The sequence below is a fragment of the Octopus sinensis genome, linkage group LG12, assembly GCF_006345805.1.
Source record: "Octopus sinensis linkage group LG12, ASM634580v1, whole genome shotgun sequence".
Classification (NCBI taxonomy): domain Eukaryota; kingdom Metazoa; phylum Mollusca; class Cephalopoda; order Octopoda; family Octopodidae; genus Octopus; species Octopus sinensis.
Genome location: NC_043008.1, coordinates 57440889 through 57463025, shown reverse-complemented (window position 1 = coordinate 57463025; position 22137 = coordinate 57440889). Strand labels below are relative to the sequence as shown.

The 22137-nt window shown below is 41.0% G+C and overlaps 1 protein-coding gene across 1 annotated transcript in view; it reads right to left on the bottom strand.

Moving 5' to 3' along the window:
• The window catches only part of LOC115217926 (DNA polymerase eta-like), a 79665-nt gene that overhangs the window by 42961 nt on the left and 14567 nt on the right, over positions 1 to 22137 (bottom strand). The window contains exons 4-11 of the mRNA XM_036508018.1: positions 21864 to 22096; positions 17409 to 17557; positions 15298 to 15401; positions 13646 to 13765; positions 11947 to 12070; positions 9793 to 9858; positions 9171 to 9349; positions 5126 to 6415 (exon numbers count right to left, since the gene is read on the bottom strand). Coding sequence (XP_036363911.1) covers positions 5128 to 6415; positions 9171 to 9349; positions 9793 to 9858; positions 11947 to 12070; positions 13646 to 13765; positions 15298 to 15401; positions 17409 to 17557; positions 21864 to 22096 — 2263 coding nt within the window. The 3' untranslated portion in view covers positions 5126 to 5127. The remainder of the gene's footprint in view (positions 1 to 5125; positions 6416 to 9170; positions 9350 to 9792; positions 9859 to 11946; positions 12071 to 13645; positions 13766 to 15297; positions 15402 to 17408; positions 17558 to 21863; positions 22097 to 22137) is intronic.

Sequence of the window (22137 nt, the reverse complement as noted above, 5' to 3'; positions counted from 1 at the left end):
TTGAGATGGAGTGGCATTTCTTTGCCATGACACATGAAAAAAGTTCATACGATGGAATCAATGGGACAGTGAAATGTTTGGCTAAAAAAGCAAACCTATATATAAGCAGCTACAGAAGGATACTTACTTGTACTTCTGACGGTGTTCACCCAGGGCGGGTTGAGCCGGATTCTTCTCTAGTCCTAATGGCATCACAAACCATGGCGGCCCACACTCGACAGTCTTGTGCGAGGTAACTGGAGATAGCTAAAGTCCAACCCCTCCTCAAAGCGGTAGGATGGTGTAAACAGGCAGTGTCAGAGCTATGCCGTCAGAAACTTTGGCTCCTAGTAGGGCCACCCAAGGCAGATTGGTCTGGCACCGAGCGATATTAGGGCCGCAGTCTGGTGAAAATTCCAAGAGGCGTCTGATCAGCAACCGGTGGCTTCAAGGTCATTCTGTCCCTGTGTCTGTGGAGACTCCGTGGCAAACAGGGCGTCCCGTCACTCAGGATATGCATGCGGGATGTCAGGGACCGCTTGTGAATTCAATATTCCCACAAAACTTCTTGTATGAATCCTGCTACTACCACGGCAATAAATACAAATACGAACAGAAGGATGTATTCTCATGGCTTCCAAGATGTATGACTGGGCATGTGCAAGAATTCCAAGAATAAAGTTCTTTTACATATCGGCCACCAATGTCGTCCAAAATGAGAACAGCTTCGACTTGCCTGCAATTATTCAGCAATGCAGTGAAACTAATTGGCACACAATCCCATCACCGCTGTATTCCTTTTTCAAGAACTGAATTGCTAATGAAAAGAATATCAGCTGATGACCATTTCACTCTTCTAAGTGAAGAGCAGCCAGAAATTAAACAAATGATTTCTACTTTAAGCCGCGAAATAGCAGGAATCAAAACCAGCGTCTGAGGGATTGTATCGGAGTGTCTTGCCCAACAATTTACCCATAGCTCTTACTGAACCTAGATGCATCGAAGAAGTCACTGAATCAACCAGCCATGAGGTAATTGTCATCAGAGTATCGGAAGACATAGTTGATCTACAGGCATTCATTGGAAACACAGCTAAGGACCTTAGCTGTGTTCCCCCAAAAAGTGCTTTCCGCCTTGGCTGACCAGGATCCAAACCCAGGCTGATCAGGCTGATGTTTTCAAACCCTACTGAGGCGCGGGCATACCATCTAGCCGCTGATAGGGCTTGGCGCAAAAACAGAATTACCTTTCGGACATGTCCTGGCCTACCACCTGACACTCTCAACACAAACAAAAATCGACCACAGTACAGAAGTTGCAGAAATTCAACAAATGATTTCTGCTTTAAGACGCGAAATAGCAGGAATCAGAACCAGCGTCTGTGCAAAAACTCACAGCGAGGGGTCATATCGGAGTGCCTTGCTCAGCAACTTACCTGTAGCTCGTATGGAACTTCAACGCATCGAGGGTGCTGCTGAACCAACCACTCATGAATTAATAGCCATCGGAGTGCTGGAAGATGTGGTAGATCTGCAGGCATTCATTGGAAACACAGCTAAGGACTTCCGCTGTGTTCCTCCAAAAAATGCTTTCCGCCTTGGCAGACCAGGATCGAAACACAAGCTGATGTTTACAAACTTTACTGAGGCGCGGGCATTCCATCTGGCTGCTGATAGAGCTCAGCGTGACAACATAATCACCTTTAGGACACATCCTGGCCTACAACCTGATGTACGCCCAAAGTTAAGATCTGTAGCTTCCCTAAATCGCAACTCTGTGCCACAGGAAAGCTTTAGCCTACGCGATGATGGGCAAATATGGAAATTCGTCAAGTCTGGTGAGTTATAGATAAGGGATATCAATTGGTCTGAGCATACTGCACCCACAATAACTGGCAATACAAAAATCATGGGAAACTAAACAAGAACAATCAGCCATCACCTGTATATCATCGTCATCTGAAATCCAGATACAAACTGTTGTTTTGAATGCCCGTAGTTTATGCAACAAAGTACATCTTTTTGACTCTTACGTCAGAAGTATCAACCCAGATTTCATTCCTTTGTTTAATTGTCAACATGGATTAACTTGCAAGGTGAAAATTTTCAAAATAATATTTTTTTCACCCCGAAACATTTTCAGAGGCCTCTAAATATATAATGCCTTGTACATAGTCAATAGTCTTGTCATGGACAAAGCAGCCGTCAAATTGAAGAAACTCAGCAGAAGTTTGCTTGTATTAAATATCTTGACCTCATTGGTGGGGGGCTTGAATGTTGAGTTTTAAAAAATTCCTGCACATTAAACAGGTCCATATTTAAAAGGCCAATAACTTGAAAATGAAAGGAAATAGAGCAATTCTGAGAGCAGGCTGAATTCAGATTACTGAAGGTAGCCAATTTAAGTTAAATATTATTAGTTTGAAAGAGATTCAGCACCAAAATCTGTATAAATTGACATTTGAACTCCATGATGGACATGACCCACAAATTTTTTTTGGGGGGGGGGATATCTTTGAAAGACTTAGGAATTGGACCCTAAAATTATGCATGCATTCCTTATGCATACAAAGCTATTACCCAAAAACATTTGAGCCAAATTTAGTTACTTGTACAGCTCTGGCTGAGTTCATATGGAATGATCCTAAGGGAGTGTTGCTATCATTAGTGGTGGGGTAAGGAGGAATTATCTGTCCTTAAGTTGAAACAGGGAGTTGTAATGAAGGAATAAAAAAAAAGGAGAGAAAACCAACATTGAGTTATTCACATTCAGATCCAACACACAAATAGTAATAAATAAAATCAGATAATGGCAAAAAGTGTGAAAAACAAAATTTTGAGGCAGGAAATAATGGTTAAACTGGGGTGAAAAAAAAATTTTTTTTTATGCTGGCAGTGGGGTGGGGGCAAAAATATAAATATAAAAAAAGAGCTCAGGAAAATTTTTTTTTGCAAAACAGAATTTCTGATGAACAAAAAAAAAAAAAAAAAACTTTGGATGCAAATTACAAATTCATAAGAAATGCTTCAGTGTGAAGCACTATAATAAAGAGAGAGTGGGGAGGGGGTGAAAGTATGAAGGAGCAGTGAAGTGGGTATGAAATTATTTTCTCTAAAAACAAGGATCAAGTGTTTCAAAATGAGGACAAAAAAAAAATACAAGTAGTAGCTGCTGCCATGAAGGTGAAATTGAGGGGAAGGGGGTGTTAAAAAATTTTTTTTAAAAAAAAACACCACCCACCATAGTTTTGAAATGCAAGATCAAAAAATTGGAAAAGCTGAAAAAAAAAAAAAAAAAAAGCCACAGCCCGCTATGGTTTTGAAATTTGGGATAAAAAAAAAAAAAAACTTGTGTGACAGCTATTCTGGAAATTTGCCAATTAAGTTCAGCTTATAATGAAACTTTAGGATTAGCTGTTAAAAAAAAAAACTTTTTGTAGAAATAAATTCTGAACCCCTGTTGTGCTGCATCCAGGATGGAAGCCACAGTGTTCCTCAGTTAGGTTGGGCTCAATTTCCCTACATCCCTTTCCCAGACACCTAGCATTGACTTTTCCAGGATGGCTTAACAAAGAGACTCCTTTATAATTAGAGCAGGCTCTCTAGTATCCCTTTTTAAAGATCGGGATTATCACTACAGCCTGCCACTGTTCTGGTGACTTTTCAAAGGTGCAAGCTACCTTGGCATGGTGGAGGCAAGTAGCTTAGTGGTTAGGGTGTTGGAATCATGATTGTAAGATTGTGATGGTTTCGATTCCAGGACTGGGCGACACGAGTTCTTGAGCAAAACACTTCATTACACGTTGCTCCAGTCCACTCAGCTGGCAAAAGTGAGTTAACTTGTGATGGACCAGTGTCCTGTCCAGGTGGGAAATATATATACCATGAAACCAGCCCTTACGAATTGGTAGGATTCGAGAAGGTAACTTCTAAGTTTACCTGGCATATGCATTAACCAGAGAATAACCAAGGGGCAGACCAAGAACAAGACAGTTGGATAATAATCTATAGTTTCATTTGATCATGCTTGGGAATACAGGTGGAAAGTGTAACGATAACTGCTTCCGATCGGGCTGTGGAAGAAGGTGCCCGACGGGGCTGTGGAAGAAGGTGCCCGACGGGGCTGTGGAAGGTGCCCGACGGGGCTGTGGAGAAGGTGCCCGACGGGGCTGTGGAAGAAGGTGCCCGACGGGGCTGTGGAAGAAGGTGCCCGACGGGGCTGTGGAAGAAGGTGCCCGACGGGGCTGTGGGAGAAGGTGCCCGACGGGGCTGTGGGAGAAGGTGCCCGACGGGGCTGTGGGAGAGGTGCCCGACGGGGCTGTGGGAGAGGTGCCCGACGGGGCTGTGGGAGAGGTGCCCGGCGGGGCTGTGGGAGAGGTGCCCGACGGGGATGTGGGAGAGGTGCCCGACGGGGCTGTGGGAGAGGTGCCCGACGGGGCTGTGGAGAGGTGCCCGACGGGGCTGTGGGAGAGGTGCCCGACGGGGCTGTGGGAGAGGTGCCCGACGGGGCTGTGGGAGAGGTGCCCGACGGGGCTGTGGGAGAGGTGCCCGACGGGGCTGTGGGAGAGGTGCCCGACGGGGCTGTGGGAGAGGTGCCCGACGGGGCTGTGGGAGAGGTGCCCGACGGGGCTGTGGGAGAGGTGCCCGACGGGGCTGTGGGAAAGGTGCCCGACAGGACTGTGGAAGAGGTGCTTGAGTATCCTACTTCCATGACCTTTCAAGGAATATTTGGCAGACAAAATGGATGGATGGAATATTAAATTAGTATTTTTTTTTTTAATCCATAGAGAAGAAGAGACTAGAGAATTGAAGAGGGGCTATTAAAGAGCAAGCAAGAGACAAATTGCTGAGTTAAATAAAGTTGAAATGGTTTTAAAATTTGCCCAATAGCATGGCCAATAGAACTTGTTTTCTCATTAACAAAGAAAGGTGAGAGGAAAAAAATAAATAAATTTTCGTGTATGTGTGTGTAGGTATTTTGACAGTTTGAGAAACATTGCTAAGGTAGTTGTGGTCTTTAACCAGTATTAAAATAAATTGAAGAAAAATAAATTATACTTATCTCACTAAATAACATACATTATTAAATATTAAGAAAAAAAAAATCCCAATAAATAAATGAAATTAAATAAAACCTCAATATTTACAATTATTTCCGTTGGAAAAAAACTTCCAGTGTTTTCATGTGGGGGTTACTTTTAGGCCGTTTCTCTTTATTCTTAGCAGTTTGGATTTTCCTCTTTTGTGTTGGATTTGATGTTCTGTGATTGGGATTCCCATGAGTCATATTTCTGTCAACAGTTCTCTGTAGTTGCTGAGCAAAATGGTAATCTTGGTGTTCCAGCAGGTCCCAAACAAGGATTTTCTTCATGCAGTCTTGACATTCTACATAATCCACCTCATCTCTTCTATCAGAATGCAATGAATAATCTGCAGAATGGCAAGAATCAACTGAATCCTCGTTAAAGACAGTCTGTTTGTCAAATGACGGCTTTTGAGAACAGGTTGACTTTTCCTGATAGGGAACAGGTACAGTATCACTTCTTAAACTCTCAGATGCATAAACTTCCTTCTCTTTCTCCTCCTCCTCATCATCATCAGTTACATAAATTACAGATACCTCATCACCAGGAACATTACAAGTATCAGGAGCAGCAGTACCATCTGAGGAATCACAAGATTTCAATGCAAGGCCATTATTATGAACAACATCTGTATTTGAAGAATTTGAAATGTCTTCTGTGGTGGAAATGTTATCAAATTGAGTTGGAAATGAATTTTCAAAAACTACCCCTTGGTGTCCAGGTTGGAGTAATTTTTCTTCACCAGTAGATGAACCGACCGGTTTTACTGAATAGTCTTTTAGTTTCTGTATCTCATTTTGTTTCATTGCAAAGAAGCTACTCGTATGTTTACTTTCAGCCTCGTCTCCCTCACTAGAAATTCCACTGGCATCAGGTGAAGAACCATTAGGTTTTAAAACTCCACTAAATGATTTAGGAAAAGAACTTTCCAAAACTTTCCGTGAAAAAAAACTTTCGATTGTATCTTTATTAAGTCTATTATTATCATCAGCATCATTCCCAGGAAGCTCTGGGATGGTGCTTGAACAATTTATTTGTCTTTGGTTTGTAGATGATGGCTCAATTTGTGAAACTTCAATGTTCTTTAAATATGATGTTAAAGTGTTATTCTGTGATATAAGAGACGGCTTCTTGATAGATTTTGAGTTGGAGGTCTTAAGCACCTTTTGGCTAAAGCCGTCAGTTTCCGCCTGTTGGTTTTGTAAGCTAACGTTGTTGGCCACGAAGGATGACCTCACAGCTTGAGTATTGCTTATTTGTTTTTTAATGAGAGCAGAAATACTGCCAGTCTGAACAGAAGGAATGTCAACAAATTTTCCTACTGAAATACTAAGCATCAGAATTGGAGGTGACCTGATAACGAAACAAAAAAGAAAAAAAGAAAAGGGATAAGATATTTTTAGAAGTAAAAATGATTGAGTTTACATTCAAGAGCATAAATTTCAAAGTGTCAACAATATGGACAAAGAGGGAAGGCACTTGAGAAAGGTATAAATGGCACACAATCTCATTCTATCGTGTCTTATAAATAAGAGGGGTCTTGTCTATGTAAGGACTGAATATTGTCACAGAAATAGGGCAGAAATTCTAAGTGAGGGACCAGACATAGGTCTTGTATTTATTTTTATATCTCCATGTTCTGACTTCAAATCCTACTCAAGATTTTATTCCTGATGTGAGTGACCTCAATTACTGTCATAAACCAGTTCAAAGAAAGCTTTTATTCAAACTTTATTTCTGCTTACCATCTAATCTGTTAATCACGGCCATCCAATGTTTAAGACATATTTTATATTAGGTAAAGCCAGTATCTATCAATGTCATTCGACACTATGCTACATTTTCGTACTCAATACAAAATAAGATAATTTTTTATCTATTACTATTGTAGAAAGGAATTAATGGTAGGATATTATAATTTATAACAATTACTTTGGCAGCATCTTTAAGATGGTACGATTTTATCCCACCCTCTGCAATAATCTTACATCCAAATAATGATTAGTATTAAAAACAAAAAAGTAGTACAGAGCTAAAGTTATGAGAGATAAATGCAACAGTTACTACTGTTGATCATTATGACAATCAACATTAAAATTTAGTGCCATGGCCAAAATAGGAAATGATAGGGTACTCTAAACATGTTATTCTTTCTAGTTTCATTCAGTTACATTCTGAATTCAAATCCTTTCATCATTCTGGTGTGATCATCATCGTTTAACATCCGTTCTCCATGCTAGCACGGGTTGGACGGTTCGACCGAGGATCTGGGAAGCCAGAAGGTTGCACCAGGCTCCGGTCTTATCTGGCAATGTTTCTACAGCTGGATGCCCTTCCTAATGCCAACCACTCCGTGAGTGTAGTGGGTGCTTTTTACGTGCCACCTGCACTGGTGCCAGGCGAGGCTGGCATCGGCCACGGTCGGATTGGTGCATTTTACGTGCCACCTGCACGGAAGCCAGTCGAGGCGGCACTAAAAAAAAATTTTTCTCCCTCTTTCTTTCATGCACCATGCCTATGGTACCAGCAAAAATGGATTTCTGAGTCACAATCTGAAGATGCATCACTTCTCTTAGAAAATACTGTTTTTCCATTAATCTTCTGACAATTTATTTGCAGTTTATTCTGTTTTAGTCTCCAGCTCTCTTCAGCTGCTCATTCAGAGCTCATTTGACCCTTAAACAAGGGTATTGGTTCAGGTAACATCAGGGAGTGTTCACAAGTCCACAAACTGGTGGGACTGCATGATACACTTCTAAGGGCCATCCCACTTCCTGTTTTAGTCACAAGACTATTTCTGCTATCTGACCCATAACTGAAACCCTTTGACAGGTACAACCACTTTGGGTCTAAGCATACTTGGGAAGAGTAGTGGTTAAGGTGTAGTTCTACACCCCACAAAACTCCACAATTCCTGAACTGGAGCATCAACACCCGATGCAATTCTGTGTCATGCCCGGGACAAAATACCAGTTATATACTGAGGTTCGATCCAATCAACTATTTTGCATTATGCCATCGCAAGGAATCTCTATTAACCCTTTGGTTGGGTGTGGCTTATTGACACAGCTAACTTGTGAAGAAGACAGGTGTGGTATATACTCTTTTTACATGTTTCGGTCATTTGACTGCGGCCATGCTGGAGCACCGCCTTTAGTCGAGCAAATCGACCCTGGGACTTATTCTTTGTAAGCCCAGCATCATTTGTCAAGCAATGCTAGGGGTACAAACACAGACACACAAGCACATACATACATACATATATAAATACATATATACGACAGGCTTCTTTCAGTTTCCGTCTACCAAATCCACTCAAGGCATTGGTCGGCCCAGAGCTATAGCAGAAGACACTTGCCCAAGATGCCATGCAGTGGGATTGAACCTGGAACCATGTGGTTGGTTAGCAAGCTACTTACCACACAGCCACTCCTGTATCTTTTCCCTTATTTCACCAGCCCCGTCCCGCACAAAAACACTTGTTATTTATACTTTGGAGAAGACTTTTATGGATTCCATGGACAGCGAGGCTCACCAATGGAGAAGTTCTTAACCAGATCAAGCTGAAACTGTCGCTGGAAGCTAGGATCACCAAGCATAGATGGATATATTTTGGTCATATTATGCGGAGAAAATCCCTGGAGAAGGACATCAAGCTCGGAATGGTCAGTGGCAAGAGAGGATGAGGCCAACCAAGAACCTGCTGGCTTGACACCATTAAGAGTGACACGGGAATGGCCATAGCCAATCTGAAAGAAGCGACCCAGGATAGAACTGGCTGGAGGACACTGATCCATCGAGTAACCGAGAGTCGACTTCGGCTGAGCAGATAGATAAATAGATTTATACCCAGCCTTAACCCTTTAGCGTTTAAACCGGCCATATCCGGCCAAAAATTTTCTGCCTGTTTTATGTTCAAACTAGCCATATCTGGTCTCTCACACCAACCCTACAACATCGTTTTAAAAATTAACAGCTACCTCATAGCTACAAGATAATGCATGATTAATTCAAAACAATGTGGATGAAGAAGCATTCATTTTGGCAGAATAATGCGAACACTAAAGGGTTAAAGAGTTAAATGAGAAACAAAAACCATGCCACTTACCATGATGCTTGATGCGGAGGGCTTAGATTGAATTGTTGCAGCAGAGAAAATGCACAATTAGCAATTTTCTCAGCACTGTATTGCACAACTGCTGTTGTACGACTGCTTGATTGAATTGTTCGATTAACAGGACTTTGGAATCGAAGACTGGTAATCATCGATGTTGCAGTTCGTTTATTCTAAAAATATTGAAGAATTAACAGTCAATAGTTTAAACTCTTTAATTTATTTTATTCAGACTTAATTTGTTTAATGTGTTCCAGTTTTTTGAAAACAGTACAATGTGTCCCTGTCCATTGTGAAATGGTATGGTGCGGCTGTGTGGTAACAGGCTTGCTACCCAACCACATGGTTCAGTGTTCAGTCACATTGTATGATACCTTGGGTAAGTGTTTACTATAGCCTCAGGCTCACCAAAGCCATGAGTGGATTTGGTAGGCGGAAACTGAAAGAAGCCCATCATGTATGTGTGTGTCCCTGTTTGTCCCCCACCACCATCGCTTGACAACTGATGTTGGTGTGTTTATGTCCCCATATCTTAGAAGTTTTGCAAAAAAGAGGGAGTAAGTACTAGTCTTATAAATGATGATGAATTTGTCAGACAATTTCAGGATGAACTTACATTTTCTTTATCTTTAATTAGCCTTTCTTCAACTTCTGTAGCCAGTTGTTTCAACCAATGTTTCACCTGGAATAAACAGAAAAAAAAGAAAAAATCTCAGTGTTCTGCTTCATAAAACAAACTTTAGGCACAGGAGTGGGTGTGCAGTAAGTAGCTTGCTTACCAACCACATGGTTCTGGTTTCAGTCCCACTGCGTGGCACCTTGGGCAAGTGTCTTCTACTATAGCCTTGGGTTGACCAAAGCCTTGTGAGTGGATTTGGTAGATGGAAACTGAAAGAAGCCCGTCATATATATGTGAGTATGTGTCTGTATTTGTCCCCCCAACATTGCTTGACAACCGATGCTGGTGTGTTTACGTTGCCGTAACATTAGCAGTTCGGCAAAAGAGACCAATAGAAAAAGTACTAGGCTTACAAAGAGTAAGTCCTGGGGTCGATTTGCTCGACTAAAGGTGGTGCTCCAGCATGGCCAGTCAAAAAGAGTAAAGAGTATATTCTACATTATATCCTTTATCTGTTTCAGTCATTGCACTGCGGCCATGCTGGGGCACCACCTTGAAAAATTCTTAGTCGAATCAATTATCCCCAGTACTTTTTTTTTTTTAAAGCCTAGTACTTATTCTGTCAGGGTCTCTTGCTGAACTGCTATGTTACAGGGACATAAACACACCAACACCAATGTCAACATATATACGACAGGCTTCTTTTAGTTTCCGTCAACCAAATCCACTCACAAGGCTTTGGTTGGCCCAATGGTATAGTAGAAAACACTTGCCCAAGGTTCCACGCAGTGGAACTGAACCCGAAACCATGTGGTTGGTAGGCAAGCTACTTACCACAGAGCCACTCACTTCAGACTAGCAGATTCGATTTTGCTTCAGTGGTGACACAAGTATGCAACACTGATACACTACAACTATGGTAAAATGTGTATATGTCACTCTCATGGTCACTTCTGAGGTGATATCATTGACTTTGAAGTGTACAGTTTTTCAACACTGGATGTCATTAAAGAGATTTTTTCCAAAATAGAAAAGACAACTCACATTAAGTATGTTGTACTAGTAAAGAGTATTAAATATTTGGGTTTGGTCAGCCTAGAGTTTTAGAGGACACTTGCCCAAGGTGCCAAGCAGTGGGAAGCAAACTTAATCACACAGCCACACAAACCAATATATCAAGTCACATTTTTTTTGTGCCAAAGGGATAATAGTTATTGGACAGTAAAATAAATGATTGAAAAATCCCTTGACAGTAGTGCCCCAGCCCAACCATGAGTGGATTTGGTAGATGGAAACTGAAAGAAGCCTGTCATGTGTGTGTGCGTATATATATATATATATATATTATATATATATATATATATATCTGCACGCATTTTTTTTCTCTCCTTCTTCTCTGTGTATCTTTCTGTTGAAGAGCGTAGGCTCGAAACGTTAAAGACTTGTTTTATTTATATTTCCTGAGCGCCATACTAATACAATTGTTTGTTTGTATTCCACCTGCCTTTGTCTTTTGTTTATTTCCGTAAACCTGCCTTCGTCTTTTGTCTATTTTCATAAAGCTTCCCGTTATATATATATATATATAGGAGCACTCCGTCGGTTACGATGACAAGGGTCCCAGCTGATATGATCAACGGAACAGCTTGCTCGTGAAATTAACGTGCAAGTGGCTGAGCACTCCACAGACATGTGTATCCTTAACGTAGTTCTTGGGGAGATTCAGCGTAACACAGTGTGTGACAAGGCTGCTGGTCCTTTGAAATACAGGTACAACTCATTTTTACCAGCTGAGTGGACTGGAGCAATGTGAAATGAAGTGTCTTGCTCAAGGACACAACACTGTGTGTCTGTCAGTCCCCCACCATCTCTTGACAATTGATGTTGGTGTGTTTACATCCCTGTAACCTAGCGGTGTGGCAAAGAGACCGATAGAATAAGTACTAGGCTTACAAAGAATATATCCCCGGGGGTTGATTTCTTCAACTAAAACCCTTTAAGGCAGTGCTCCAGCATGGCCACAGTCAATGACAAACAAGAATAAAAGAATTACTTTTATTTTAACCATTATCTATTCCTCTACCTGTCTAGTCATTAAATGATTTATATGTTCACACACACACACAAATTTCTCAATATGAGATGTCTTACCTTGTCTCTTGTGTCTAAAGCAGCTTTTCCAAGAAAGTTCTTGCTGCATCCTATTGATTTTGGAACTTGTCTTGCCGTCACTGCTTCATTATCAGATCCTCGACAAAGCGCATGAAGCCAGGTTCTAAAGTAAACAAATTTTTCTTTGGTGGTCATTCAGTTTAACACAGATTGTAGCTCAAAGCCAATCTAACTACTACGTTATTTCTAGAAACTTTCTACAAAGTCAATCTATCAAGTATGCACATGTGCACACGAGTTCATATTTTTTGTCATTAGAATGTTCACTGATTGTTAACCATGGCCTCACAAGTCAGACAAACGATGCCATTTGTTTGCAGTCCACGACAAAAGAACATCCATGATGGATGTGATTTTTCTAAACAAAACGCTTGTTCATAAAATGATGTTTCCAGATTACTGTATAACTATGTCCAGGTTGTCTGTTGTTCAACAGGCAAAATCATGACTTTATTTTGAAACCGGCAGAAGTTGGCATCAAGAAGGACACTTAGAATAGAAGGCTCTACTCCAATGCAATCTCATCAGACCCCCACAGCAATGGTAAGGTAGATGTATCAATGAGGATTTTGGCTTATATCTCTTCCACATGCCAACGGCACAGGTGCCTGTAAGGCGATGCTGGTAACGATTCTGCTCGAATTGTGCCTCCTACATGCCACTGGCACGGAAGCCAGTTAGATGGTGCTCTTAGCACCCTACTAGCATGGGGCAGAAGTGCCAGTAAGGTGAAGCCGGCAACGATCACACTCGAATGGTGCCTTTTATGTGCCACTGGCACAGAAGCCGGTTAGCTGCTCTGTCAACGATCACGCTCGCATGGTGCTCGTAGCAGTTTGGTAAAAAATAAGTACCGGGATCAAATTTGTTTGACTAAAAGTTCTTCAAAGCAGTGCCCCAGCATGGCTGCAGTCTAATGACTGAAACAAGAAAAAGATATCTAGACACATACGCAGGAGTGGCTATGTGGTAAGTAGCTTGTTTACCAACCACATGGTCCCAGGTTCAGTCCCACTGCGTGGCACCTTGGGCAAGTGTCTTCTACTATAGCCTCGGGTCGACCAAAGCCTTGTGAGTGGATTTGGTAGACGGAAACTGAAAGAAGCCCATCATGTGTATATATATATATATGCATGTGTGTGTTTGTCCCCCTAGCATTGCTTGACAACCGATGCTGGTGTGTTTGTGTCCCTGTCACTTAGCAGTTCGGCAAAAGAGACCGATAGAATAAGTACTGGGCTTACAAAAGAATAAGTCCCAGGGTCGAGTTGCTCGATTAAAGGCGGTGCTCCAGCATGGCCGCAGTCAAATGACTGAAACAAGTAAAAGAGTAAGAGTATGCGACTGTGGATGTGTTTGATTTATTGTCTTTACATGCTTGCTTCCTAACCACATCATGGTTTTGAGTTCAAACCCACTGTGTAGAATCTTGGGCAGACCAAACCTGGTGAGAGTGCATGTACATGTATGTGTGCACACATGCATGTGTGTCTTCCTGCCTTGGCATTCCGTATTTGTTGTAAATGAGTGTCACTGTCATACAAGCAGTATCATTCATTTCCAGTATTCTACAAAGAAATGACTGGCCATGGGGAAATATTAGTTTGCTTGGAAATAGGTGAAAGTTGGGATCAAGAAGGGCCAAGGTGGTGTCTATGAATATCAAAAGGTTTCTTACCCCGTTTTACTTCCATAAATGTCTATCAGGTGTTCTTTGGAGAACTGCCATAAATCAGACATCATCTCTATTCCATGGTCACGTTTTAAGTCATCACCAAATTTACCGCCAAGGTTACGGCTGCAAAAAGAAAAAACAGGAAAAAAATATCAAAGTGGGGTGGGAAGTCGATTACATCAACCCCACCAAAAAAGATGAAAGGCAAAGTTGAACTTGGCAGAATTTGAATGCAGAACGTTAAAAACGGATGAAATGCAACTAAGCATTTTGCCTGGCATGCTAATGGTTCTGATGGCTTGCCTCTATTATAATAATAATAATAATAATAATAATAATAACAATCCTTTCCACTATGGGCACAAAGCCTGAAACTTCGGGTGAGGGGATAAGTTGATTACATTGACCCCAATGCTCCATTGGTACTTATCGACCCCGAAAGGATGAAAGGCAAAGTTGACCTTGGTTGAATTTGAACTCTCGTTGACAGAGTGGCTAACCGGCTTCCGTGCCAGTGGCACATAGAAGGCACCATTACCAGCATCACCATACTGGCACTTGACCCCGTGCTAGTAGGGTGCTAAGAGCACCATCCAAGTGTGATCGTTGCCAGAATGGCTAACTGGCCTCTGTGCCGGCGGCACGTAAAAGGCACCATTCGAGCGTGATTGTGACCAGCATCGCCTTACTGGCACCTGTGCCGGTGGCATGTGTAAAAAGATTTGAGCGAGGTCATTGCCAGTACTGCCTGACTGGCCCCTGTGCAGGTGGCACATAAAAGCACCCACTACACTCTCGGAGTGGTTGGTGTTAGGAAGGTCATCTAGCTGTAGAAACTGCCAGATCAAGATTGAAGCCTGGTGCAACCATCTGGTTCACCAGTCCTCATTCAAATCGTCCAACCCATGCTAGCATGGAAAGCGGACGTTAAACAATGATGAACATGATGAACCAAATGTCACTAAGCATTTTGTCTAGTGTGCTAACAATTTTGCCAGCTTGCCACCTTAGTAATAAAAATAATAGTAATAATAGTTTCAAATTTTGGTATAAGTCCTGTAATTTTTGAGAGGGAGGGTGTTAGTTGATTCTATCAACCTCAATACTTCACTGAGAAACGTTAGCGTGCCGGGCCAAATGCGTAGCTGTATTTCGTCTGTCGTTACGTTGTGAGTTCAAATTCCGCCGAGGTCGACCTTGCCTTTCATCCTTTCGGGGTTGATTAAATAAGTACCAGTAACGCACTGGGGTCGATATAATCGACTTAATAGCTATTTCTGTCCTTGTTTGTCTCCACTGTGTTTAGCCCCTTGTGGGTAATAAAGAAATAGAAATAGGTATTTTATCAACCACAAAAGACTGAAATGTAAAGTTAACCTCAGCAGGATTTGAACCCAGAAACCAGTCATACAGAACCAGAAGAATTATTGAAAGGAATTTTTTTTTTCCCAACATTAATGATTTTGCCAAACTATTGCCCTAATAATTTTATATCTTCATACAAAGCCTGAAATTTGGCAGAGGATATTAATCATCTTAAATAACTTGACTGGTAACTTATTTCATCAACCCCCAAAAAGAGGAAAAGCAGAGTCAAACTCTGTGAGACTTGAGCTCAAATAATATAACAAATTAAATCAAAAGAGATGTCTTACACTTTGCTTATCGGGATTGTTTTGAAAAGTTCTTCAACACCTGAATGTGGCAGAACTGTCTGTTGATTTGGCTTATGAAGACCAGCTGCTAATTTAGACAGCATCTGATGAAGAGGGAATCAAAAAAGAAAGAAAAGATTTATTTAATTTCACCAATTAATATTGCTTCAGTAGTTAATATTGCATCAGTAATTAATATTGTATCAGTAATTAATATTGCATAGGCATAGGAGTGGCTGTGTGGTAAGTAGCTTGCTTACGGACTGCATGGTTCCAGGCTCAGTCCCACTGCATGGCACCTTGGGCATGTCTACTATAGCCTCAGGCCGACTAAGGCCTTGTGAATGGATTAGGTAGACAGAAACTGAAAGAAGGCCGTCGTGTGTGTGTGTGTGTGTCCCCAATATCACTTGACAACCGATTCTGGTGTGTTTACATCCCTGTAACTTAGAAGTTCAGCAAAAGAGACTGATAGAATAAGTACTAGGCTTACAAAGAATAAGTCCTGGGGTTGATTTGCTTGACTAAAGGCGGTGCTCCAGCATGGCCACAGCCAAATGACTGAAACAAGTAAAAGAGTTATAAATAATTTCATAAGATTAACGATTAATTCATAAAGTCTTTAAAACTTTTATTTTTTCAGCCATTGCACTGTGGTCTAAACACTGCTTCGAGGGGGGGGGGGGTCTTAAACAAATCAAGGCAGTACATTTTTTTTATAAGCTCGATACTTATTTTATTGGTGTCCTTTGCCAAACTGCTAAGTTATAGTGATGTAAACAAACCAATACTAGCGATCAAGGAAACAAATACAATGAGAAACGCTCACATACGATGGACTTTTTAACCCATCTATGATGGCATTTATTGTATGGTCTGTATTCAAAGACCTGTGTATATGTGTGTGTACATGCGTGCATGTATGCTTATGTGTCTGTACAGTAGGCCCTGTGTGCACCTATAGTGTAGTCACTCTCACACAGGGCCTACTGTACACACACAAGCCCACCACGCCATTATACCATAGAGGCTACATTCATACATGAAAAGGTTATTTTACAGAAAAGTTCCACAAAGTAGTTGAAGGGTAAAAAAAAAAAAAGCATTTTAAATACACTTTCTCTGACAACAAAGAAAGGTCAGCACATTTGACCTAATTTAGGGCCTCCATAATAAGAGGAAGTTATCTTCAGACTGGAGAGACTGAGAAAGCTTATCACAGAGTAGACTTCATTAACCCCTTTGATAGCAACCCTCGCTGAAACAAACGTTCCAATTTTAAAGTGATCTAAATAATAACCTTCCATCAAAATCATAATTATTTCAGACACCATGATAATAATCTTTTACAAAAGGTAAAAAAGCCTGAAATTTTGGGAAGAAGATAAGTTGTTACATCAACCGCAATGTTCCACTGGTACCTATTTTATTCATCATCATCATCATCATCTAACGTCCGCTTTCCATGCCAGCATGGGTTGAACGATTTGACTGAGGTCTGGTGAACCAGATGGCTGCACCAGGCTCCAATATGATCTAGCAGAGTTTCTACAGCTGGATGCCCTTCCTAACGCTCAAACACTCCAAGAGTGTAGTGGGTGCTTTTATGTGCCAGTCAGGCGGTACTGGCAACGGCCACGCTCAAATGGTGCTCTTTATGTGCCACCTGCACAGGAGCCAGTCCAGCGGCACTGGCAATGACCTCGCTCGATTGTTTTTTCACATGCCACCAGCACAAGTGCTAGTAAGGCGACGCAGGTAACGATCACGCTCAAATGGTGTTTTTAATGTGCCATCGGTACGGAGGCCAGCCCCGTAAAGATGAAAGGTAAAGTCAACCTCAGCAGAATTTGAACATGAATAAAACGCTGATCAGAATTTTGCCCAGTGTGCTTAGGATTCTGCCAGCTTGCTGCCTTAGACACCATCATAATAATGGGATTATTTTACTAAATCCATTATTTCAAAAATTACTTGAAAGAAAGGCTTTTGTAGGTCTACAGAAATACAGTAATAAAAAGAACTCAAGGGTGCTAAAACAGGCAACGGGTTACCTTCCAATACCTATCAATGTAGATTAGGAACTCAGAGAAATTACGGTAATGACTTACTTTATTGCAGGAGATCCCAGCCGAACAGCTAAAGCCAGTCTGTTTGTGGACAGCTGCTCTCATTTCTTCAACAATCAGAGCACCGACAACAAGCTTAATATCCTCAAACTGTACACTTGACAACCACCATAACAGATCATTTTTGCAATCTGAAACAGAGAGGATTGGTACACAATACAATGCAATGCATACTGTCTGTGTGTATGAATGTATGTGTGTGTGTGTGTGTGTATGTATGTATATATGTATATATACCTACAGTCAGTCCTGAGTGTTGGTGAAAAATGGAGACGCGTGATTAAGTGAAGTAATATAATTTGAAGTTGCCAAGTTTTTAATTTGGCAAATTTTGCCACTCCTCAGTCTCTCAAGTTGTTTGCTTAAGCCATTCCACTTTTGCATATTTAATTGTTCCCAATCAAAATACCAGTAAACAGGATAAAAACTGGGTTGGGAACAAAAAAAAAAAAGTTGCATTGAATACAAAGAAAGATCAAGTAGAACCAGCTGGAGGGGGGAAAAAGTGGCTTTTCTGTTGAATAAAATTTTGTTGTCTAAACTGGATTTTTAAAAATTTTATTTTCTAAGTATTAACCCCTTACCCGGCAGAAACGAATATATGCGTTTTGACCTAAATCGTTTTTTTCTATCTCTGGCGAGTTAACTCGTCAAAAGATAGACTCGCCAAAATCGACAATTAAAAAATATGTCTGAAAAAATATATTTATTTTCAAAATAATTGTTGGGTAAGGGGTTAAAGAGGCAAGCATGGCTATGTCGTTGAGAACCTTCCTTCCTAACCACATGGCTTTGGGTTCAGCTCTGCTGAATGGAAGCTTGGACAAATTTCATTTACTATAGCCCCAGGCCAACCAAAGCCTTGAGTGTATTTGGTAGATGGGAACTGTATGGAAGACCATCATTTAACCCTTTCGTTACTGTATTTATTTTGAGATGTTCTGTGTTTCTTTCAATTACTTTAAATATAATAAAGAATTTAGTAAAATAACATTGTTATCATTCAGCTCGTATTAGGAACATAAATTGTGACTAAGGTTTGGTGGAAGATTTTAATTAATTAAAACCTTATGAAAACAAGACATGTGTACAACAGAGCCAGAGCTGGTTTCAGCCGGGTTGGTAACAAAAGGGTTAATGTACACCACTGCTTGACCCTGAAATTTCAGGCCTTGTGCCTTTAGTAGAAAGGATTATTATTACTATTTAAAGGATGGTGTACGGTGGCAAGCTAGCAGAGTCGTTAGCACGCCACGCGAAACGCTTAGCGGTATTTCATCTGTCACTATGTTCCGAGATGTGTATGCACATGCATACAAGTGCAGTAGTGTCTGTCTTAACGTTGTGATCGTTGAAAACAAGTGTTATAGCCATAGTCATACATATCCTTCGATTTCAAACTTCCGTGCAAACATGTTCAGATATGAGCAAATATCACCTTAATTGGAAACAGGTGAGCATTGGTGATAAGAAAGGCATCATCATTGTTTAACATCTGCCTTCCATACCTATTTCTTTATTACCCACAAGAGGCTAAACAGAGGGGACAAACAAGGACAGACATAGGTATTAAGTCAATTACATCGACCCCAGTGCGTAACTGGTACTTCATTTATCAACCCCGAAAGGATGAAAGGCAAAGTCGACCTCGGCGGAATTTGAACTCACAACGTAACGCAGACAAAATACCGCTAAGCATTTCGCCCGGCGTGCTAACGTTTCTGCCAGCTCGCCGCCTTGATTCCATACCGGCATGGGTTGGATGGTTTGACAGGAGCCTGCACCAGACTGTTTTGTCAGAGTTTTTACAGCTAGATGCCCTTCCTAGCATCAACCACCCAGAGCGCTGTGGACTACAACTTCCTGCTGTAGAAAATCTGCTTCAACAAATACCATGCAAGAATGGAAAAGAGGACATTATGATGATGATGATAGTTGTTGATGCAGTCATGTCTCCACAGCATCAATGTTATCCAAAGTCAATACAACTTGGCATCAGCATTGTTGCAAACAATGCCATCAGAAAGCAAAGAACTGGAACAGATAACATTCACCTGTCTATACTCTAACAATTCCACCCATCACCTGCCCCCTAGATGTTTTTGTTTTTTTGCTTTTTGTTTTTTTAAATCAAACTTTAAAGAGTGAAAAGCTAAGTTGACTTCAACAGGATTTGAACTCAGAAAACAGTCATGATGATCATCATTTTAATGTCCACTTTTACATATTTCCATGGGTTGAACCAGGAGTTCTCAACCATTTTTTATCAATAGACTAGTGGCTGTGTGGTAAGTAGCTTGCTTACCAATCACATGGCTCCGGCTTCAGTCCCACTGCATGGCACCTTGGGCAAGTGTCTTCTACTATAGCCTCGGGCCAACCAAAGCCTTGTGAGTGGATTTGGTAGATGGAAACTGAAAGAAGCCTGTCGAATATATATATATATATAATATATATATATATATATGTATGTATGTGTGTATATATGTTTGTGTGTCTCTGTCCCCCCCCAACATCACTTGACAACCTATGGTGGTGTGTTTAAGTCCCCGTAACTTAGCGGTTCGGCAAAAGAGACTGATAGAATAAGTACTAGGCTTCCAAAGAATAAGAGTAGACTCCTTTGATTAATATCTTATTCTGGTGGACCCCTATAACCATTTGATGTTTAAAAGTTTTATAGAATCCTCTTTCAAAATCCCTATTTTGTTTTTCACACATTCACTTGTGTAGGTTGAACTATGTGAAATGTTTCAGAAAGGAACCAAGCTGTTTGTTGCAATACATACCAATACATACTTCAAAAGCAACATTTTTTTCAGGGGTCCCTTAAAATACTATTGTGGATCCCCAATTTACTATTTCGTTACATGGATCAAGAAAAATCTTATATGAACCCCAGTTGAGAAGCTCTGCGTTAGACTTCCTTCTGATGGATGTCCTTGCTGTTGCCAACCCTCATCTATTTTCAAGCAAAGTACTTGATCCACACAGCTGGACATGTTTTCATGAGAGATTAGAAATGAACAAAACTGTTTGTGTGACAGTGACTCATTTGCAACTAACATATGACATTAAGACGGAGAAACAAACACACAAGCTTCTTTTAGTTTCCGTCTACCAAATTCATTCATGGGACTTTGGTTTATAGAAGAGGCACTGTGGGACTGAACCTAAAAACCATCTGGTTAGAAAGCAAGTTACTTAAGCACACGGCTGGAACAAATATCACTAGGAATTTTATTTGATGCTCTTATGACTAGCAATTCACTGCCTTATAATTTAACCATTTCTTATTTCTTTATTACTCACAAGCGGCTACACACAGAGGGGACAAACGGATTAAAGAATTATATTAACCCCAGTGCGAAACTGGTACTTATTTAATCGACCCCGAAAGGATGAAAGGCAAAGTCGACCTTGGCGGAATTTGAACTCAGAACGTAGCGGCAGACAAAATACAGCTAAGCATTTTGTCCGGCGTGCTAATGTTTCTGCCAGCTCACCACTGTAGCCCTCACAAAACCGGACTAGAGTCAAACTCAACAGGGTCTTCTTTCCCCACCAATCTGACCAAGCCCATTCCCTTGGAACAGGCTTATAATTTAACCATTTCTACTCAGTCATTCAAGTCTGAACGTAGGAGCAGCAATGAAGCATACATCTACATGTAGTCTGTTGTGACAGAGTCAAGAAAGAGCAGCATGGAGTATTTATCTTCAGTGCTTATCAAGAGGAAATACTTAACTTGCTATCACAAGCTAACCAAAACACTCCTCAAATTTACAATGCTACACCTGTTTACTGCAAAGAAACTGCTTGAAGGCTGCAAGCTGGCAGAAACGTTAGCACACCAGGCGAAATGCTCAGCGATATTTCATCTGCCGCTACGTTCTGAGTTCAAATTCAGCCGAGGTCGACTTTGCCTTTCATCCTTTCGGGGTCGATAAATTAAAGACCAGTTATGCACTGGGGTCAATATAATCAACTCAATCTGTTTGTCTGTCCTTGTTTGTCCACTCTATGTTTAGCCCCTTGTGGGTAATAAAGAAATAGGTATTTCATCTGCCGTTACGTTCTGAGTTCAAATTCCGCCGAGGTCGACTTTGCCTTTCATCCTTTCGGGGTCGATAAATTAAGTACCAGTTACGCACTGGGGTCGATATAATCAACTTAATATCCCTTTGTCTGTCCTTGTTTGTCCCCTCTATGCTTAGCCCCTTGTGGGTAATAAAGAAATAAGAAACTGCTTGTATATCACAGTAACTACCTATAGACACAAACCAGGACTTCCCAGTGGCCTAACCTGCCAAGATCTGAATGGTTGTTCATTACCTTATCAACATGTCCAATTTTGCTGTCTTGCTATACTTTGTTAAATGAACTGCATAAAAAAAAATTTAAAAAAAGGATAGAATTTGAAAAAAGGGGGCTTACTTTTTGGCGTATCTGTTTTGTCAGAAGACTTTTCTTCTGTTGACTCCCAACCAATGACATGCGTGTTCGTCAGTTGGTCCGCAAATGACGTAATGCAAGTCACGTCGACGGTCTTCATCCTCTCTTCTACTATCTTCGTCAGGTCGAGATAAGCCTCGTCTATACTGGCTCTCTCCACACACTGGCAGAATTGACTGAAAACATCAATGACCTCAGCTCCAGCATCCCTGAACCTAAATGAGATGGAAAGAAAAAAAAATTTAAAGAAACAGAA